Here is a 20,276-nt window from a genome sequence, read left to right as displayed (position 1 = left end):
ATCCATCCCCTATAGTCCCTCTTAAGATGGACTGTGCGAGCCCACACGGCCAAGGTGCTGTTTACAGACAAGAATGGCAACACTTTGAATGTACTCACTTCACATAGGCTTCCGAGAGAGCCGAGCTTGGAACCAGCCCTCAAACACCTAGATCTCTCCCTACTTCCCTTGGAACCATTTAGAATTTTCATGCTTCTCCCCATTTGCAGAGGCTGACAAGGCTCAGATTTCAGTCTTGACCTCTACCCTTGATCAAGTAGATCCAGTGGATGATGAATCCCAGATGGCAGGTCCAATGGCAGCCTTCTTCCTCAAGGGTGTTGAGACGGACAACTTCCAGAGAAGCAGGAACGATGGCACAATTCTGTCTACAGTCCCCCAACCTTCAGGTCAGATGAAGGGTCCAGGTCCAGAACAAAGCTACAGAGCTTTCAAAGAGCCCTTTTAAACCATAAGACCACACCCACAAGATAGCTATCCTCTCCCTCATTGGCTGTTCACAGAAAGTCCTGGCATGGAAGTGATGGCATTTTATGAAATCTCATTGAGCAGCTTGATGTCATCTTAACAAACCAATCCCGTAGATTCCTCACCCAGCCCTGTTGACACAAACTCTCAGCCACCACACCTTATCCACAGTGATTGAGACAACACAGAAAACTTTGAGGAGTGTGTTTGCTGCTGAGAGTGGATTAAGGAATTGCTTACAGGAATGGCTCTGAAGCCCAGATTCTCCTATGTGCAACAGAGCTTTGTCCTTATGGATTTTCATCTGTGTAACTCATTTCCATAGCTCAAAATCACTTGCTCTGTGTCTCTTCCCATGCAGAGCCAACTTATGGGAAAAAGGAGAATTGCCTCCTTGGCTTCCTAAGGACTGTCATCTCTCCAGGAGTAGATGGCCTCATCAAACCCCACAGATGGACTGAGGGGTTTGAACCAGTGACCTGATGGTAAGCACCCCGATACCTTTCCAAGCATGCAACCTCAAATGCACCTCTCTAGTGCCTAATAACCATATTTGTCCATGTTGTGAAGAGTTTGATGTCTAATATTACAATGTATGTATGTATCACAGTTGATCTATCCAAGGGCAGTGGGCAACTCCCTTCACCCTTAGAAATCAGAGGTCAAAGGACCACATAGCTGAGAGGTTAAGAATGAGAGAGACTTGGCTGGCAGCTATGGAGAAGCTATCGACAAGAAAATTTCTATGCTTAATATTTTCTGGCTTGTGGTAACTTGTTAATTTTGCTTATCAACTTCCCTCTGTGAGTATTCTAAGAGTCTTATTTAGGAGTTGCAATGGTTATTTAGCAAACCCACCAGAAAAGTTAAGTGTTAAGCCATTGGTATTGCCCACCAGGCCTTGAGGACGATGTCCCTGATTAGAGCAGCAAGTCCACAGAGAGGACCACATGGCCGGCCCCACTATGAGACATGACGACCCTCACTGACCCATAACCCGACAGAAGACAACACTAGAGACCCAGTATGGAATTGCATGCAATCTGATTCCGCCACACTGAAGCAAAACACTGAGGGGTGCAACAGAACAGCAAGGGAATGGAGAGGTGAGGTCCCCAGGGAATGCTGAAGGTGGACTTTGGGGCCAGGGCGTGGTGCCCCAACAGACCAGACTGGAAAACACTCCTAAAGGCCAGCGAACAGTCCTTTAACTAACTACAAGTTTTCTTTCCTGTGGTTTTTTTAATTGTCATTGGTTTGTTGTTGTTTTGTTGTATATTGTTCCTTGGTTTTGCTCTGTCTTGTTTTCGTGCATTTTATCTTTAGATAGGCTGGATGAACAATCTGGAGGAGAAAACAATGGGACCAACAGTTCAAAGGGGACATGGGGGGGGGGGGTAGTGGTGTTAACAAACTCAGGGACAAGGGACCAACAAGTGATCCAAATCGGTGGTGAGGAGGGTGTAGGAGGCCTGGTAGGGCATGATCAAGGGCAATGTAACCAAGAGGAATTACTGAAACTCAAATGAAGACTGAGCATGATAGTGGGACAAGAGGAAAGTCAAAGGAAATAGAGGAAAGAGGTAGGTGGCAAAGGGCATTTATAGAGGTCTAAATAAAGGCATACACATATGCAAATATACTTATATATGAGGATGGGGAAATAGATCTATGTGCATATATTTATAGGTTTAGTATCAAGGTAGCAGAAGGACATTGGGCCTCCACTCAAGTACTCCCTCGATACAAGAATACTTTCTTCTGTTAAATTGTCATTCTATGATGCTCACCATCCTGACACAACTGCTGAAGACAAAGTGGGTGAATAAGTAAATATGGTGAAGAAAGATGATGGTGTCCAGCTATCAAAAGATACAGAGTCTGAGGTCTTAAAAGCTTGAAGGTAAACAAGCGGTCATCTAACTCAGAAACAACAAAGCCCACATGGAAGAAGTACACTAGTCTGTGTGATGATGAGGTGCGGAAGGGATCAGTTATCAGGCATCAAAGAACTAAAATTCATTGTGTGCTCACCTCCCTGATACAATCGCTGAAGAAAAATGGGTGCATAAGCAAATGTGGTGAAGAAAGCTGATGGTGCCCGGCTATCAAAAGATATAGTGTCTGGGGTCTTAAAAGCTTGACGGTAAGTAAGTGGCCATCTAGCTCAGAAGCAACAAAGCCCCCATGGAAGAAGCACACCGGCCTGTGCGATCACGAGGTGTCAAGGGATCAGGTATCAGGCATCATCCGAACAAAAATTCTTATCATTGTGAATGAGGGGAAGTGCAGAGTGGAGACTCAAAGCCCATTTTTAGGCCACTGGACATCCCCTTATAGAAGGGTCTCGGGGAGGAGATGAGCCAGTCAGGGTGAGACGTAGCAATGATGAAACATACAACTTTCCTCTAATTCCTAAAGCTTCCTCCCCACTCACTATCATGATCCCTCTGGCCAGACCAGAGGATGTACACTGGTACAGATGGGAGCTGGAAAAACAGGGAATCCAGGGCAGATGATCCCTTCAGGACCAGTGGTGTGAGTGGCGATACTGGGAGGGAGGGGTGAAAAGGGGAAACTGATTACAAGGATCTACATGTGACCTCCTTCCTGGGGGATGGACAGCAGAAGAGTTAGTGAGGGGACACGGCAGACCAGGCAAGATATGACAAAATAACAATTTATAAATTATCAAGGGTTCATGAAGGGCGGGGAGCGGGGAGGGAGGGGAAAAATGAGGACCTCATGCCAGGGCCTTAAGTTGAGAGCAGATGCTTTGGAAATGATGAGGGCAGTGAATATACAAATGTGCTTTACATAATTGATGTATGTATGGATTGTGATAAGAGTTGTATGAGCCCCTAATAAAATGATTTAAAAGAACAAAAAAAGCTGTTGGTGTCAAACAGGTTACGTGAAGAATGGAGTGTATAGGCATGTCTGACCTCTGCCTTGTGACAATTGACCTTGGGCTAATTCTCTCTGGGGAAGATGAACTTTCTGATTCTCAAGAGGGGAAAAAAGTGTGACCCTTTTTATTACAACATTGGCTTTATTGTCATGATCTGCAAGATATCTCATCATAGTTCTGAGGTAAGCTTGTAAATATAAAATATAGTAATAATATTCAGTAATATTTGATTGTACAGGGGTGAGAAAAAAGCAATAGGAAAAATAGAATTTAAAGAAAAAAATCTTAAAACAATCGTTTTGAAGAACCCCCTCAAAACATTTTTAATCAATTTAACAAAATTGGTCAGTATTTTAATTAAAAATTTTAAAGTATGTGATTATATCATTCATATATTATCATCAATACTAATGCTAAATTACTATGAATTCAATGTATTTGTTAAGTATAGTATATCAAAATGTCATAAGGCTTATAATATGCAAAATATAATATAAACACATTAATTCTACATGTTTATCTCTGGCTTGTGTTAAACACAATAATATACAAAATATAATGTAAACACTAATTTTACATGTTTATCTCATTGGCTTGTGTTAAACACAATATATAATACGCAAAGTAATACTATTAATGATTTATAGTATACTAATTTTAATATACATTTTGAAACCCTCGGTAATAGAATTCAATCTAATATGTATACAATATATATGCAATGTATATACATAAAAATAAAGGCTTCCCCACAGTGCTTACACTCCTAAGACCGATACAATGTGGCTGTGCCTATGTGCATTAAACTTACTGGCTTGACTAAAGGCTTTCCCACATTCCTCAGTCATAAAGCTTCTCTCCGCTGTGGGTCCTTGTATGTACAGTCAGGCAAGAAGAACATCTGAAAGTTTTCCCACATTCTGTACATTCATAAGGCCTCTCTCCTGTATGCGTCCTTGTGTGGATAGTTAAGTTGGAGGAATGCCTAAAAGCTTTCCCACACTGCTTACATTCGTAAGGTTTACCTACACTGTGAGTTCTTGTATGTGAAATCAGGTGTGAAGAGCGTGTGAACGTTTTGCCACATTCTTTACACTCGTAAGGCCTCACCTCGCTGTGAGTTGTGCTATGTCTCCTGAGGACGGAAGACTCGCTAAAGGCTTTCCCACACTCCTTACAGTCATAAGGCCTCTCTCCACTGTGAGTTTTTCGATGACTCGTGAGTTTTGAGGACCGAGAAAAGGTTTTCCCACATTCTTTACATGCATAAGGCTTCTGCCCGTTGTGAGTTTTCAGGTGTCTAGTGAGATGTGAGGAACATCTAAAGGCCAGCCTGCATTCCTTACATTCATACGGCCTCTCCCCGCTGTGGATTCTTCTGTGGATAATCAGGTTGGATGAGTGAGTAAAGGTTTTTCCACACTCCTTACATTCATGAGGCTTCTCCCCGCTGTGGGTTCTTCTATGTATAATGAGGTTGGAGGATTGAGTGAAGTCCTTCCCACATTCCTTACACTTGTAGCTTCTCTTTCCCTTGTGAATTTCTACCTGCTGTGTGAGGGACAGAGAAAATCTACAGCCTTCCCCGTACTCTTTAGATACATGATGCTTATCAACGTTATGAAATGTTTTCTGTAGACTTAGGGGTGAGAGCGAACCACAGGGCACAGACTGCTCCTTATGATCACACTTGGGGCCTCTCACGTGTTTCCAAAAGGATGAGAAACCACAGAAATCCCTCCCACATTTGTGACACACATAGCATTTTTCACCCATGCGTGTTCCCACGGGATTCTGAAGGGCTGGCACACTGACATCCTTCCCACGCTTGTTTTCACTACCAGCTTCCTTTCTTGGAAGAGTTGTCAGATGAGAGGTCAGCTTTGAGTGACATCCACGGGCTTGTCCACTTTTCTCACCCTCACAGATGCCGCGTCCCGTGTGGGAGCTGATGTGACCGGTGTAGGAGGTGTAATCCATGAAGGCTTTTCCACATTCGCAACATTGAAACGGATTTTGTTCAGGAAAGCTGCTTTGTTCCACAGCAAGATTTGGAGCCTCACACGGATGGCCTCCACTAATTTCACAGATGTTCTTCAATTTAAGACCCCTGTTAAGAAGAAGGGATATAGTATTGGAATGGAATTCCTTATTCAAAATTAACAAACAGCATACTTGCATGGCTTTGGGCCCAAAATGTCTGGTGGTTAAAAAGATATATCTCCCCCCAAGATGAATTTATTTCAGAAGACAACACTGAAGCTACAGCTCAGAGAGAGGGGCATGTCTGATCAGAGCACACGGGAGCAAATGAAGGGGAAGGAAGAGAGAGTGGAGCACATCCTGGCCCATCTTGAGGACGATATCCCTTCTCAGAGCAGTCAATGCACAGAAAGGACCATATTGCCGGCCCCACTATGAGACATGACATCACTTATTGACCCATAGCCCCACAGGGGACAACACCGGACTTGATCTGACTCCACCACACCGAGGAAAACACTAAGGGCGTGCAACCGAACAGCATGGGGAGCAGAGCAAGGAAGTCCCAAGGGAGTACCAAAAGCAGACTTTGAGGCCATGGCGTGGCACCCCATCAGACTCGACCAGAAATCACTCCTAAAGGTTAAGAATTAGACCTTGAATTATTTACAGGCTTTTGGGGGCTTTTTTGTGGTGGTGGTGGCTTTCTTTTGTTGCTTTGTTTTGCTCTGTCTTGCTTTTGTGCATATTATCATCACTGCAGGTCTCGCTAGACAAGTTAGGCTGGATAAGCAATCTGGAGGAGAAAACAACAGGACTGAAGGTTTCAGGGGGCCAAGAGAGAGGAGGAGGTGGGGGAAAAGAAGTGGTGTTAACAAACCCAGGGACAAAGGAACAACAAGTGATCCAAAATAAGTGGCAAGGAGGGTGTAAGCGGCCTGCTAGAGTTTGATCGATGGCAATATAACTGAGAGGAATTACTTAAACCCAAATGAAGGCTGAGCATGATAGTGAGACAAGAGGAAAGTAAAAAGAAACAGAGGAAAGAGCTAGGAGGCAAAGGGCATTTATAGAGGTCTAAACACAGTCATGTATATATGTAAATATATTTATATATGTTGATGGGGAAATAGATCTAAGTGCATATATTTATAGATTTAGTATTAAGGTGGACATTGGGCCTCCACTCAAGTAACACTTTGTTCTATTAAATTGGCATTCTATGATGCTCACCTTCCCGACACGATCACTGAATACAAATGTGTGCATAAGCAAGCATGGTGAAGAAAGCTGATGGTGCCCAGTTATCAAAAATATAGTGTCTGGCATCATAAAGCTTGAAGGTAAACAAACAGCCAGGCCATCTAGCACAGAAGTAACAAAGCCCACATGGAAGAAGCACAATATCCTGTGTGATCACGAGGCGTTGAAGGGATCAGGTATAAGGCATCAAAGAACAAAAAATCATATCATTGTGAATGAGTGGGAGTGCAGATTGGGGACCCAAAGCCCATCTTAGGCAACTGGACATCTCCTTACAAAAGGGGCGCAGGGAGGAGACAAGCCAGTCAGGGTGCAGTATAGCATTGATGAAACATACAACTTTACTCTAGTTCTGAAATCTTAAATGTCCCTCTCCCCTCCCCCAAATATCATGATCCCAATTCTACCTTACAAATCTGGCTAGACCAGAGGATGCACACTGGTACAGATAGGAACCTGAAACACAGGGAATCCAGGACAGATGATCCCTTCAGGACCAGTGCTGAGAGTGGCAATACCAGGAGGGTAGAAGGAAGGTGGGAAGGTGGGATAAAAGGGGGGAACCCATTACAAGGTTATACATATAACCTCCTCTCTGGGGAATGAACAGAAAAGTGGGTTAAGGGAGACATCGGGCAGTGTAAGACATGAAAACATAATAATAATTTATAAATTATCAAGGGTTCATGAGGGAGGGGGCAGTGGGGAAGGAGGGGGGAAAATGAGGAGCTAATACCAAGGGCTCAAGTAGAGAGCAAATGTTTTGGAAACGAAGATGGCAACAAATGTACAAATGTGCTTGCCACAATGGATGGATTGTGATAGAGTTGTATGAGCCTCCAATAAAATGATTTTTTTTAAATAGCATTTTCTAAACGGTGTGCATTTATGAAAAGTTTATCATATAGCCTCGTGTATAAGCAGATTTTTTACACATATATGTCTACTTTAATAAGCAGATTTTTTGTTTTTGTTTTGTTTTTTTAATAAGCAGATTTTTTAAAGCAGTTTTTGTGGTAAAATTAGGTGCCTCGGCTGATATTCGGGTCAGCTTATACTTGAGTATATACGGTATATTATGAAAATGATGCAGCAAGGTTTCTACATGCAAATATAAGAATAATATGAATATATGCTCCTGTAGATACAGGAATATGAAACTTCCCGACCTACGGAGGAGTTGGATTACTGACAGCAGTATGGAGCGTGACACTCATTAAGCTCATTAACACGAGGTTTATGTCCTTCTGATGCATTTCAGTTTCCTCAAGGAAAATGGCAGAAGTTGCTAACATTTACCTCCTACCATGGATGATGGCTTTTACTCACTTAATGAAACAAATACATATCCACTTTCATTTCATTCTAAGCCTTCTAATCTTGCAATTCTCTCTACGGTGGACAGAGCTCTATAGATTTGTGTCAATTTGACAGGAGCACAATTTGACTATGAAGCTCAGTGAATCGGTTCCATTCACGACAGCTTGACTTCTGCAATAGGTATCAATGTAGTCCAAAAGTTCTCAGAGAGTAAACATCAAATGTGAAGACAAAGAACGCAGCAGGGACCGTCACATAACCAACTTTATTATACTTTATGGCGAACCGAATATCTCAAACATTGCATAATGTTAAATATTGTAAATTCAATTTATATCAGGTTCATTTCATTTGGAAGCTAATAGTGTATAGTTGTGGATTGTGATAAGAGTTGTACGAGCCCCTGATAAAATGATTTTTTTTTAAGTTTATAGTTATGTTGTTTTAAAATAAATTTTTTTTTAAGAAAATGTACGGTAAAAAAAAGAAAATGTGTGGTTTCATTCACGTTACTTGGAAGCACGTCCATAAATCAGGATAGAAGGATGTCTACACACGTAACATTAAAGTGGCATCCATGATGACCCCTTTCGAGTGAGACACTGCTAACTCTTTTAATATCTAAATCTGAAGGAAAACAGCCGTGGTTGCTATGAATTATCTACACTGCCCTTGTTTACATGAACCATTCCCGCATCTTTCCACAGAGGTTTGAGGCTGCTACAGGATATTAATCTGTTCAAATGTCATGACACCTTTTACGACATTCTACTCAGACACTGTTTCCATCTTAGAAGGGCACTCACCTCAACTCTCTCCGCTGATTTTCATACTGGTCTGTATTGACATGGGATTGGGAGCATCCAGCCAAAATAGAGGACCACGTGTCACTCTTCATGAATTGAAGCATTGTATGTTCAGTAGACAGTGCTTCTCCTCCATTACTGTTTTGGAAGACTGAACCCACCATTCAATTTCAGGTTCCACATATAAAACAGAAAGAAATGGAATTATTCATATCTTGGAGCATCAGGATGAACACGCCGGCGTAGAGTAGGGAATCAGTGGAGAGGTCTGGGGGGCCGGCCTTAACCCCAACTACTAAGGGGACATCTGCCCCTCCCCTCAGAAGAATTTATATCAAAGGAGGGCACTGAATCTATAGCTCTGGAAGAGAGACATAGCTGATCGGAGCACACGGGAGCAGAGGAAGGGGGAGGAGGAGAGAGTGGAGCACATCATGGCCCACAGGCCAGGAGATCGATGTTCCCATTTAGAACAGCCAGTCAACAGAGAAGACCACATGGCCGGCCCCACTGAGGCACAACGTCCCTCACAGACCGACGCATAGCCCTACAGGTGACAACGCCGGAGACACGGTGAGGGAATTGCACCCGATCGGATCTGCCACACCGAGGCAAAACATTAAGGGGGTGCAACATAACAGCAAAGGAATGGAGCGACGAGGTCCCCAGGGAATGCTGAAGGTGGACTTTGGGGCCAGGGCGTGGTGCCCCAACAGACTGGACTGGAAAACACTCCTAAAGGCCAACAAACAATCCTTGAACTAACTACAAGCTTTTCTTTCTTGTGTTTTGTTTTGTTTTTGTCATTGGTTTGTTGTTGTTTTGTTGTATATTGTTGCTTGGTTGTGCTGTCTTGTTTCTGTGCATGTTATTATCTCTGCAGGTCTGTCTAAATAAGAGAGGCTGAATGAATAATTGGAGGAGAAAATGGGACCGACAGTTCCGTGGGAACATGGGAGACGGGGAGGTGGGAGGCAAAGGTAGTGGTGTTAATAAACCCAGGGACAAGGTAACAACGAGTGATACAAATTGGGGATGAGAAGGGTGTGGGAGGCCTGGTTGGGCAGGATCAAGGGCAATGTAACTAAGAGGAATTGCTGAAACCCTGGTGGGGACTGAGCATGATAGTGGGACAGGAGGGAAGTCAAAGTAAATAGAGGAAAGAGCTGGGAGGCAGAGGGCATTTATAAAGGTCTAGATAAAGGATATACATATGCAAATATGTTTATACATGAGCATGGGGAAGTAGATCTATGTGCATATTATATATATTATATATATTAAGGCAGCAGAGGGACACTGGGCCTCCACTCAAGCACTTCCTCAATGCAAGAATATTTTCTTCTATTAAATTGGCATTCTCCACTTAAGCCCCTTGCATCAGGTCCTCTTTTTTTCCCCCCCTCCCTCCCTTTTCCCCCCTCCCTCATATGCCCTTGGTAATTTATACCTCGTTATTTTGTCATATCTTGCCCTATTCGGGGTCTCCCTTCCCCCCTTCTCTGCTGTCCCTCTCCCAGGGAAGAGGTCACATGTGGCTCCTTGTAATCAGTTCCCCCTTTCCAACCCACTCACCCTCCACTCTCCCAGCATCGTCCCTCACGCCCTTGGTCCTGGAGGTAAAATGTATTTTTTAAATCCCCTCATTTTATACTTAACCTTAAATAATTCATGTTTAACTGTATTTTTAAAATATTATGTGCCATCTACGTAAAAAAATGTTTTGAAACCGACTGTTAGCATTTGTACAATACTGTTTTATGTGATTGATGGAATGTCATGATCTATGTAAGAGCTCTCAATAAAATATTTTTAAAAATAAATGGAATTACTAGGGAAAGGCCTGTTTGAACAAAGACAACACTTGGCCACATTTCGCTGTTTATAAACAGTGTAGCAATACATGGAAAGCTTCCTTTGTAGAAAATACTTCCATGGGGATTGAGAAGGATGAGGCCATCAATAGGTGGCACTAGGAGAGAAAAACAGAAAGACGCTGGACACGACACACACGTAGCATTAAAAGATTGGAAGGATTTCGGCGACCTCAGTTGTGAGAGCAATGCTGAAACTAGAAGTCGTGTTTGGGAATCAGATTGTCCCAAAGAGAAATATATAAAAGTTGTACCCTCAAGGCAACAGATACCTTCTAGCTGCGCGATCTAGATGTAATTCCCTGCCTGTGGGGCAAGTCTTCTCCCAAATACTAGCTTTCCAAGTGTTTCCCAGCACAGTGGTCCTGAACGAGTCTTATATCCACTGTCTTAAAATATTTTCTTGGTTTTCTAGTAGAGCAATCTGAACGGGCATGCTCCTCACAGAAAACAAAAGAGGACATTACAGAGCACTGAAAAACGCTCTGATATGACGTCTCTCCAGGGCCTCTGAAGACAAACAGGTACTTCATAAGTTTACTTCAGTAAAGAATTTTCAAACCTGTAATCAACACATGGAAACTCTGCCAGCTGCTTCAAGTTCTCCTCACTTTCAGCAAAGAAAGTGTTCTATCCGCATTTCCCAAAGTGTTATTAATAATTCTTCCTCCCATCCTGTTGCTACATACATTGTTCTTCATATAACCCAGCCTCTTTGATGATTTGTTCAGCTACAGATGGAATAAGGATGGTGACAGCATACTCCCCTGAGCACACCTCGTCTGCTTTTAACCCATGCAGTTCACACAACTGCCTCTCGATCCACGTACCGGTTCTGCATGAGCACAATGGAACATTCTTGGATTCATGGGAAGGCTTTTTGAGGCAATCCCGATGTGTTATGTGATCCACAGTCAAATGCCTTTGAATCGTCTATGAAAGACAAGTACATATTTTTCTGGTATTCTCTGCTTTCTCCTAATATTCATCTGATGACAGCAATGAGATCTTATTCCACATCCTCATGTGAATTCAGCCCGAACCTCTGGCAGCTCCTTGTCAATGTACTGCTGCAACCATTGTTGGATGATCTTCAGCACAATTTTACTTGTATCTGATCTCAATGATAGTATTCTATAATATGAGCATTCTGTTGGGTCACCTTTCTTTGGAATGGGTACAAATATGGCCAGGTAGCTGTCTTCCAAATTTCCTGGCAGTGAAGAGTGTTTCGGTGCTTCATCCAGTTTACTGAAATATCTCAATGGATAATGCTTTCATGCAGTTGAGATTTCTTCTTTCAGTACCATTGGCTCTTCCTCAAATGCAGTCTTGAAATGGCTTAATGCAGACTCGTACTTTTGGGCACACGAATTCTGGCTTCTTTCTATCTTCTTTTGATGATTCCAACATCACCCAATAGTTCTTTCCACAGAATCCTTCAATATTTCAACTTGAGGCTTGAGTTTTTCTTGAGTGATTTCAGTTTAAGAAATGTTGAGTGTTTTTCCTTGTTGGATTTTATAAATCTAGTATTTTGAGCATCACCTTATTCTTTATTTCTTTTTGTGTTTAGTTCTTTGACTTCATCGTTTCTTCCATTTGCTTTAACTGCTCTACAAGTAAGAGCAAGTTTCAGTGTCTTCTGACATCCAGTTTGATCACCTCTTTCTGATCTTTTTTAATGACCTTTTGCATCTTTTACATATGACGTTCTATTTTTTTTCATTTATGGCTTTATTTAGCACAAAAAAACTCACAAATGGATTATCTGTTCATTGTCTTCACTGTGCAGCCTGGCATTGGAATTGGTGACTCTGATGGCCAGTTATGCTGCTGTTTCTACGATGGCCTTGCGATTCTTGGAGGAAAGGTTGTGAGGAATCTCTGCACAGTAAGACTTGTTGCACATGAGCAGCACTTCCAGCTCCTTGATGTTGTGGACCAGGAACTTGCGAAGCCACTGGGCAGCATGTGCTTGGTTTTCTTGTTGCTCCTGTAACCAAGGTTGGGCATGAAGATCTGGCCCTTGAATCTTCTCTGCACCCTGTTGTCAATGCCTCTGGGCTTGCACCAGTTGTGCTTAATCTGGACATAGTGGTTGCATTGGTGCCGGGTGAACTTCTTGGTCCTCTTTTTTAGGCTTCACCAAGGGTCTGAGGGCAGCCATGATGCTTTCAAGAAAGAGGCAGAACTGGGTCAAGCGAATCCTGGAAGGAGGCCTCCCTGCCCAGGACCTGAGCACTGTCGCAGAGTTATCTTCCAATCACCAGCTACTGAGCAAACTGGGAATGGATTGGGCCTCTGACAGGTTTGTTTTCCCTCCTGTCTCCGAAGCTGGCAGAATACAAGCTATTCTGCAGATGCGATCCTGGGAGGCCAACGTAGGACGTGCTTGGTGTCTCCAAACAGCTCATCAGGTCTTTGCCATTCATGTTGAATGCCTCAGATCTGTTCTTGAGATTCTGGTGGGATAGACTCAAGGTTGTATTTTGGCTCTTGGGGGCTTGTCTTAGCTTCCTTCAGCTTTAACCTGAACTTACATATGAGTAATTGGTGGTCTATTCCACAGTCTTGGCCTTGGTTTAGCTGCTGATATCGAGCTGCTCCATCTTCTATTCCCAGAAATGTAGTCAATTTGATTCCTGCATATTCCACCTGGAGAAGCCCACGAGTACAGTCAGTTTTTGTATGATGAAGAAAGTATTTGCTATGAACAAGTCATGCATCTTGCAAAATTCTACCATGCTTTCTGCAGGCACTTGGTTTCTATCAAGACCATATTTTCCAACCCTCCTTCCTCTCTGTTTCCAACATTTGGTGTTGTGCTCCAAGCGCCAATAATAACCAATGAAACCTGATAGCCCGTTTGATCAACTTTAGATTGAAGACATTGGTAGAATCCAATAACTCTTCATGTTTTGACTGAATGTAATCACAGTCTACTTCTCCCTCTTGATCATCTAAAATTCAATTTATTCATCACTAGCTTTCCTGGGAGGTGCATGAATTTGAATAATGCCTGTAAGGTGAGCCCCGTCAGAAAATGCAGATCCTGAAGACTTTACTCCCACAAGCTCTACTCCACTCATGTCACCATGGCCACCTCCACTTGAGGCAACAGCTCATCCTCAGTCGCATTTTGAGTGCCTTCTGACCCCAGGGCCCCATCCTCCGGCATATCCGACAGCTGTCATGCTGTGCACAGGTCTTCAGTGGCTACTTCCTACAACGTTGGCCACCACTTTCTTCTCTTTAGCTGTTCCTAAGCCCGGAAGCTCCACTGAAACGTGTTCACCTTGGGAGGCCCTGCTGACATTTGAAAGACCAGTGACACAGCGTCCAGCATCGCGGCAACACACGAGCCACCACAGGACAACAAACGGACAACACACGTGGTACCAAATAAATAAAAGTAAAACTCTATCCAACCCCAAACCACGTATCTCCAAGTGTTTCGAAGTGACCCCTGAAGACAGTACTTACCATTTTAAAACTTTGAGAACCGCGGAGCTTGTAATAAAAGCAAAGGAAAGCTCACTCGGACACAGTTTTATGTCTATGGTAAAAGCAGGATAGTTGAGCTCCACAGACCAAATGGCCATGCCTATTTTCCTACACAATGCACTCTGCTTTTCAACCCAAATATCAAAGCAAAGTCTATGAAAATATTTTGTTAAACAAAGGTATTTGCACCGAGACAAACAGACACCCGGTGTCGACGGCAGTCTTACCTACTGATGCCAGGTTTTTCAATGTTTCCATCATCACATCTTTGTAGAGTTTCCGCTGAGCGCTATCCAGCAATTCCCACTCTTCCTGGCTGAAGATGACAGCCACATCCTGAATCAGCTCCGAATCCTAAAAGAGAACACACGGACTGGATGGTGAAAGTAACAGGTAACGAATGCGAACCAGAGCCAAGCTTGAGATGCACTGAGAGGATACTGAGAATTCAGATCATGTGATGTAAGCCAGTCTTCCCGACAGCATCCGTAGCCGACAGCCTCAACTCTTCACCACAGTCGCTTCCCCTACTGAGAGGAAGCCTTACCTCAGTCTTCCAACACATGGAAATAACCTCTTCGTGTTTTGAATGAATGTAATCACGGTCTACTTCTCCCGCTTGGCAGTCTAAAAAAATGTATTTTTTGCTTCAACACAAAATTTAATTTTGTGAAATGGATTTCATTTATTTGTAATATAATACAAAATACATATTGTTATTGTGAAAAAAAAATTTTAATACAGCCGAACTCCAACCAAGTAAGTCCTCACATCCACCTAACCATCATCACCCGGATGGCAACCTCTCCTTTTGCTTCCTCACATGCGAGGACCAACAGTTCACACACACTGGCCACCCAAGGTTCCAAGTGCTCCTACTCTCTAGAAGTCTGGGAGGTCTGGCATCCATCTGATAGGGGGGAAAATGTAGAATCTTTTGGAAAAATTATGTATTTCTTTGTGTGTGTGTGTTTTCCAACAAACTTTAATTCTTTTATTTTAAAAAATAATTTCACTAGGGGCTCATACAGCTTTTTAAAAAAAAAACATTGTATTAGGGGCTCATACAGCTCTTATAAATGACGTATTTCTATGTGCACGTTCAGGAGCCCTCCTGCTCTAGCGGTGAGGCCGTGGGCTGTGCTCCTCAAGGTCATCAGTTCGAAACCCCCAGCTTCGCCAGGAAGAAAAGATGAGACTTTTGACTCCTGTAGAGAGTGACATGCTCAGAAACCCACAGGGGGTATTTCCACCCTGTCCTGCCCGGTCACGATGAATTGGAGTGGAGTCAATGGGCTGACATGTCAGTCACCTATTTTCCCATCCTCCACGTCCCTTTCAGAGAGGGCAAGAGAGTCCACAGGTGACACAGAACCACATCTGCCCACCATTTCCAATTCCAGAAGAGTTCTGCCCACCAATCGTTAATGATGGTGCCGCTCCACGAACATAAACCCACCTGTGCTTCACTCAAGCACACTCAGGTCATAAGATGACCAACAGTGGAAACAAGGGCAGCACACCTTCATCCAGACTCACTAGAAAGAGGATGTTCTCTACTCTAGTCAACACGTGAAATCTCAACATGTACAGGTATGTATCCTACCACCACGTGGAGCCAACTCTGAGTCACCCAAGAAAGGCGAACTCAAACGTCCAAATCTTAAAGCTGCATATATCTAAGGGAGGGTCCAATGACGTGGCGCAGGGCCTAAGATGCCACTGGGGGCTCTGGGCCTTAGTCCACTATTCATCCTTTCCCTGTATAGCGGAATCACATTCCCACAGCATAGTTGTCCCCGACACCTCCCAAAAAAGAAAAATCCCTATCAGGTCTGTGTTGGACAGGGTTCTCTAGAGAGACAAACCAGATTGCTAGTAATTATATATATTTATAAAGATAGATATATAAGAAATGAACCGTTAAATTATATAGATAGATAATACAAGAAATTAACAGTTAAATTATAAAGCAGTGAGACATTAGCAGTCTTTTAAGGCTTGAGAGCTGCCAGTTGCCAGTCCCCTTCTGTAGAGAGAGCTGGGCTATATATACCCAGGCAGCAAACAGCAAGGCAGGTCCCCAACTGTCATCAACTGTCGGTCCCCAGCTCCAGAGAAAAACATTCCAATCATGTGGGCTTAAAGGGACCTCAACTTACAGCGACACAGTCCACAGGCTAGGCATCCCACAGGTAGTGTACCCCTTTAAACTGAGGCACAGAACAACCAAGGTGAGGCTCACCGAGCCAGTTATCCCTCTGCCCTTCAGTTAATCCTACTTGTTTGTGTTTATCGGCCAGGCTGGCACAATAAACTATCGCAAGGTCTCTCCCACTTATGGTACAAATATCCCTGTGGGTTACAGAACTCACCATTTCCTTGTTACGGGAGCTGGGGTTCGGGGACAACACGATCTCTCAGCCCAAGAAGCCGCTTCACTAAATAAATGGCAGGGGGAGCAGGTCACTGAGCACTTCAGCGGAGGAAGATGAATTATGTTCGGTCCACACACCAGTCAGAGAAGGGCAATCCTTCCTGGGGCTCTGTGGATGTGCCACAGAGTTGCCTTCGATCCCCAGCCAACTGGACTGGACTCCTTGTCACTGACCAATACTTGAGCCCTGTGGATGGATGGATTCAGAGCAAACAATGTTGAGAAAGAAAGGACTGACTGGTCCTCGGCTTCGAGCTCAAAGCTACAACCAGAGAATCTGTACATATAACTCAGAAGACGTTCCAGTGTACAGAGTACACTACTGTCTCCAATATACGGTGTTCACTACAGGAAGTCACGTCCCTCCTACGGTGCTGTAACATATCATTTTTTCATAATAGACATACAATTGCTATTTTCCTGCTCTTCATGCAACGCATTTTTCTTTCTTCTGCTTCAAGGTTCCAACTACTTCTTTTTCATATCATGACACTGCCATTCCCTACTGTCCGGTCTTGGCACAACAGACTCCATTTTGAGTCCTGCACCTCCATCTTAGCTCTCCAGACTGACCCCTAACTGACCTCCCCTCCCCTGCTCAACCCCAAATTCCTGGACCCAGCTCGTCCCAAAGCCAGAATGTTTTCCGAAGATACGGTCACTCCACCCATCCCTGACATACAGATACGATTAACGACCTTCTCCCTTCTGGAGCACCTGTGTGCGCAGATCCTCCCCAGCCTTGCCTGCCAGCAGTGGGCATAAAAACGCCACCAGGATTTCTACGCGGCGCGGTTTCAATAGCTCAATACCCTGAGTTGCTGAACCCGCGCGCAAGCTTCTCAATAAAGCCTGCTTCTAAAACTCCGTTAACTGGGTCTTTGATTCTGTTTTCGCGTCCAAATAAACCTTATACCTACATTAAAAAAAATTAACCTAGGAGTTTCTGAGCTCTGTTTCAAGCGGAGGAAATGCTGGTTCCTCTTGGAGAGACTTTCTCCCACTTCATCCACTGCACGTTTGCAGCCCTGCGCGGCCATGCATGCAGCCGACACTGGCGATTTGCATCTTCCCTTCAAAGATGGGCACGATCTCACTGCAACCCGGCTGGCTAGCTTTAGTAAAAGGCTTCCCCCGCGTCCTGGGGCGGGTCTGTGCACAAGAGGAGGCGCGGTGCCCGCAGCCCGGCGCCCGCTGAATCGGCAGCAGGATGGATCAGCACCAGCACAGGCCGGGCACGGGTGACCTGGGCCCACACGGAGACGCGCAGCTCCAGCCCGGCTCCTGGGCGGCCTCGGGGCGCAGACGGTCCGGGAGGGGGGACGGGGCGGCGGGTCGGACCTGGACGGAGCCCGCGCGACAGGAGAGAAATCACACCGTGGACACTGGGAGACCGGCCTCCTGCAAGAGGCCGAGCGGGACTGAGCGCAGCCTGGGAACCAGGACGAGCACTTCCGCTTCCGCTTTCTCCGCCGTTCGTTGTTCCAGTAAAAAGCTTCCGTGTGGGAACGCAGAGTGATGGAACTTGTGTCCGGGTTGTTCAGTAGTTCCGCCCTGGGTTTGGTTTGGGGCTTCGAATTTCTTCTATAAAGAAAAACTTCCCAAACGGAGCTCCTTAGAGAAAAACCTTAGGACTCTCTTACTGGCATCGAATCCATCCCGACTCATCTTAAATGTATATGTGAAGTAAGCCTAGTTTGATAGTAAAGTCTCCAAGTTCATTTCAATCTCTCTCTCTCTCTCTCTCTCTCTCTCTCTCTCTCTCTCTCTCTCTCTCTCTCTCTCTCTCTCTCTCTCTCTCTCTCTCTCTCTGTCTCTCTCTCTCTCTCTCTCTCTGTCTCTCTCTCTCTCTCTCTCTCTCTCTCTCTCTCTCTCTCTCTCTCTCTCTCTCTCTTCACACAACTATTTAGGAATCTAGAGGAATTTTATTTTTTTTAAAACCCATACTGTACATACTTACAAAGCCCATCAAAGGCCAAGATCAACAACAATATCCTGTTAACTTCTTTATATATATGGGTTCTCTTTCTCCATCCCTGGGCAGGCCGGGTTGACTAGAGAAATAAATCCAATAACACTCGTATATGAAAGAGCTTTATATCAAGAAGTAATTCTATATTGAGCAAACATCCCAGCCCAGTTCAACGCAAGTCCATAAGGCCGACCCTCGTCCATTAGTCCCTCTTCAGACTCACAGAGTCACATGCAATGAGGCACAATGCAGAAAGACCAAAGGCCAGCATGTGCAAAATCTTATGGATCCAATGGCGGCGGATGCATCTCCAGGGCTCTGGCAGCAAGCAGGGTCAGCCAGCAGAAAGGTGAAGGTACAGAGAAAGGGGAGGTCCCCAGTGTCCTCATTATGAGAAGTCCACAGTCATGAAGAGTCACCATCAGGCTGTGACCTGACTGCAGGGTAAACTCCATCCCGACATTTTTATATATGTTTAAGTTGACATGAAACGATGCCTCCATTCTTCCTCTTTCCCTCCTCAATAACCAATCCCTCACCTCTCTCTACACTCACATTAACTTGCTCTCTGTGTTGGAAAGTCCACCAATCTGTCCCATGCTCTGGTTCGGCTGCTGCTCCTCTGATGGTATAGCTGTCACCTGGATCTGGGAGTTCACTGCCCAGGCATCTTGGGCCCAGAGGATGTGCTCCAATCCTGGCTCTTGCTGGAAATAAGAGTCCCTCCTCCTATCTCAGGGGGCTCATTTTATACCAGCAGAGTGGCACTCCAGGTAGTCCTGTTCACAATCACTCGCAGGTGAACCCACCACTATCTCTCCCCACCAGATAAATGCCAATATTTTTGAAGCTACAAAATATAAGGAATGTGTGCTCCCTAACTGACCTAATATTCACCTGAGGGAAAGTTTACATTTCTAAACAGAGACCTTTCCAAGAATTTTCCTAACAGAGTGCTTCTTTTTTCTTTTTTTACATTGTATTAGGGGCTCATACAACTCTTATCACAATCCATACATATACATACATCAATTGTGTAAAGCACATCCGTACATCCTTTGCCCTAATCTTTTTCAAAGCATTTGCTCTCCACTTAAGCCCTTTGCATCGGGTCCTCTTCCCCCCCCCTTCCCGCTTCCCCCCAGAGTTGGTTCTAACCGTAAAAGAAAAGAAGGTGTGACTACTCCAATGTCTGTGAACACATAATGGAGTTGATCAATCATTGTACATTTGCAAGTGGATCTACAGATATCATATAAATGAAAATTGATCCTCTGAAAAATAGATAAAATTCTCTCTCTCTGTCTCTCTATCTCTCTGTCTCTCTCTCTCCCTCTCTCTCTCTCTCTCTCTCTCTCTCTCTCTCTCTCTCTCTCTCTCTCTCTCTCTCTCTTTCTCGCTTGCTTTCCTTACCCCGTGGAGGACGGGAGCACACCATATTCTTTGTCTCTTTGTTTCTTCTTCCCTGTACAACAGTTCCGCAGAACTCACTCTGTGGTGGGAGGCAGGTTCATTCTCACATGTTTCCAAGACTGTGACTGCTTATAAGAGTAGAATTCTCCATCTTTCTCCGAGGAGCTGCTGGTGGTTTTGAACCCAGCCAAACGCACTCTGACATACACTCATTTGGACGCCTAGGAGCTGTACAGGTTATTATAGATACTTTCTCAGGATTTTTATGGGCATCAGCCATGACTGGTTTTGAATCCACAAAGCAGGTCATCAGCCATTTGCT

The 20,276-nt window shown here is 44.3% G+C and overlaps 1 protein-coding gene and 1 non-coding gene across 2 annotated transcripts; both read right to left on the bottom strand.

Annotated features, from left to right (window-relative positions):
* Window positions 1-3,515: 3,515 nt before the first annotated feature.
* On the bottom strand, window positions 3,516-18,016 carry LOC142435546 (uncharacterized). Its single transcript, XM_075539769.1, has 6 exons — window positions 17,490-18,016; window positions 16,508-16,756; window positions 14,680-14,759; window positions 14,360-14,486; window positions 8,752-8,902; window positions 3,516-5,489 (listed from the first exon to the last, which is right to left on the bottom strand). Exons 3-6 carry the CDS (start codon window positions 14,695-14,697, stop codon window positions 4,220-4,222), a joined length of 1,566 nt encoding a protein of 521 aa, XP_075395884.1. The 5' UTR covers window positions 14,698-14,759; window positions 16,508-16,756; window positions 17,490-18,016; the 3' UTR covers window positions 3,516-4,219.
* LOC142435723 (small nucleolar RNA SNORA7) lies at window positions 12,868-13,006 on the bottom strand. Its single transcript, XR_012781604.1, has one exon. It is a non-coding gene; the product is annotated as a small nucleolar RNA SNORA7 (small nucleolar RNA).
* Window positions 18,017-20,276: the final 2,260 nt, after the last annotated feature.

Source organism: Tenrec ecaudatus, chromosome Y (assembly GCF_050624435.1).
Source record: "Tenrec ecaudatus isolate mTenEca1 chromosome Y, mTenEca1.hap1, whole genome shotgun sequence".
NCBI lineage: Eukaryota > Metazoa > Chordata > Mammalia > Afrosoricida > Tenrecidae > Tenrec > Tenrec ecaudatus.
Note: the sequence above shows the minus strand (reverse complement) of the source record. Positions and strands in the feature narration are given on the sequence as shown.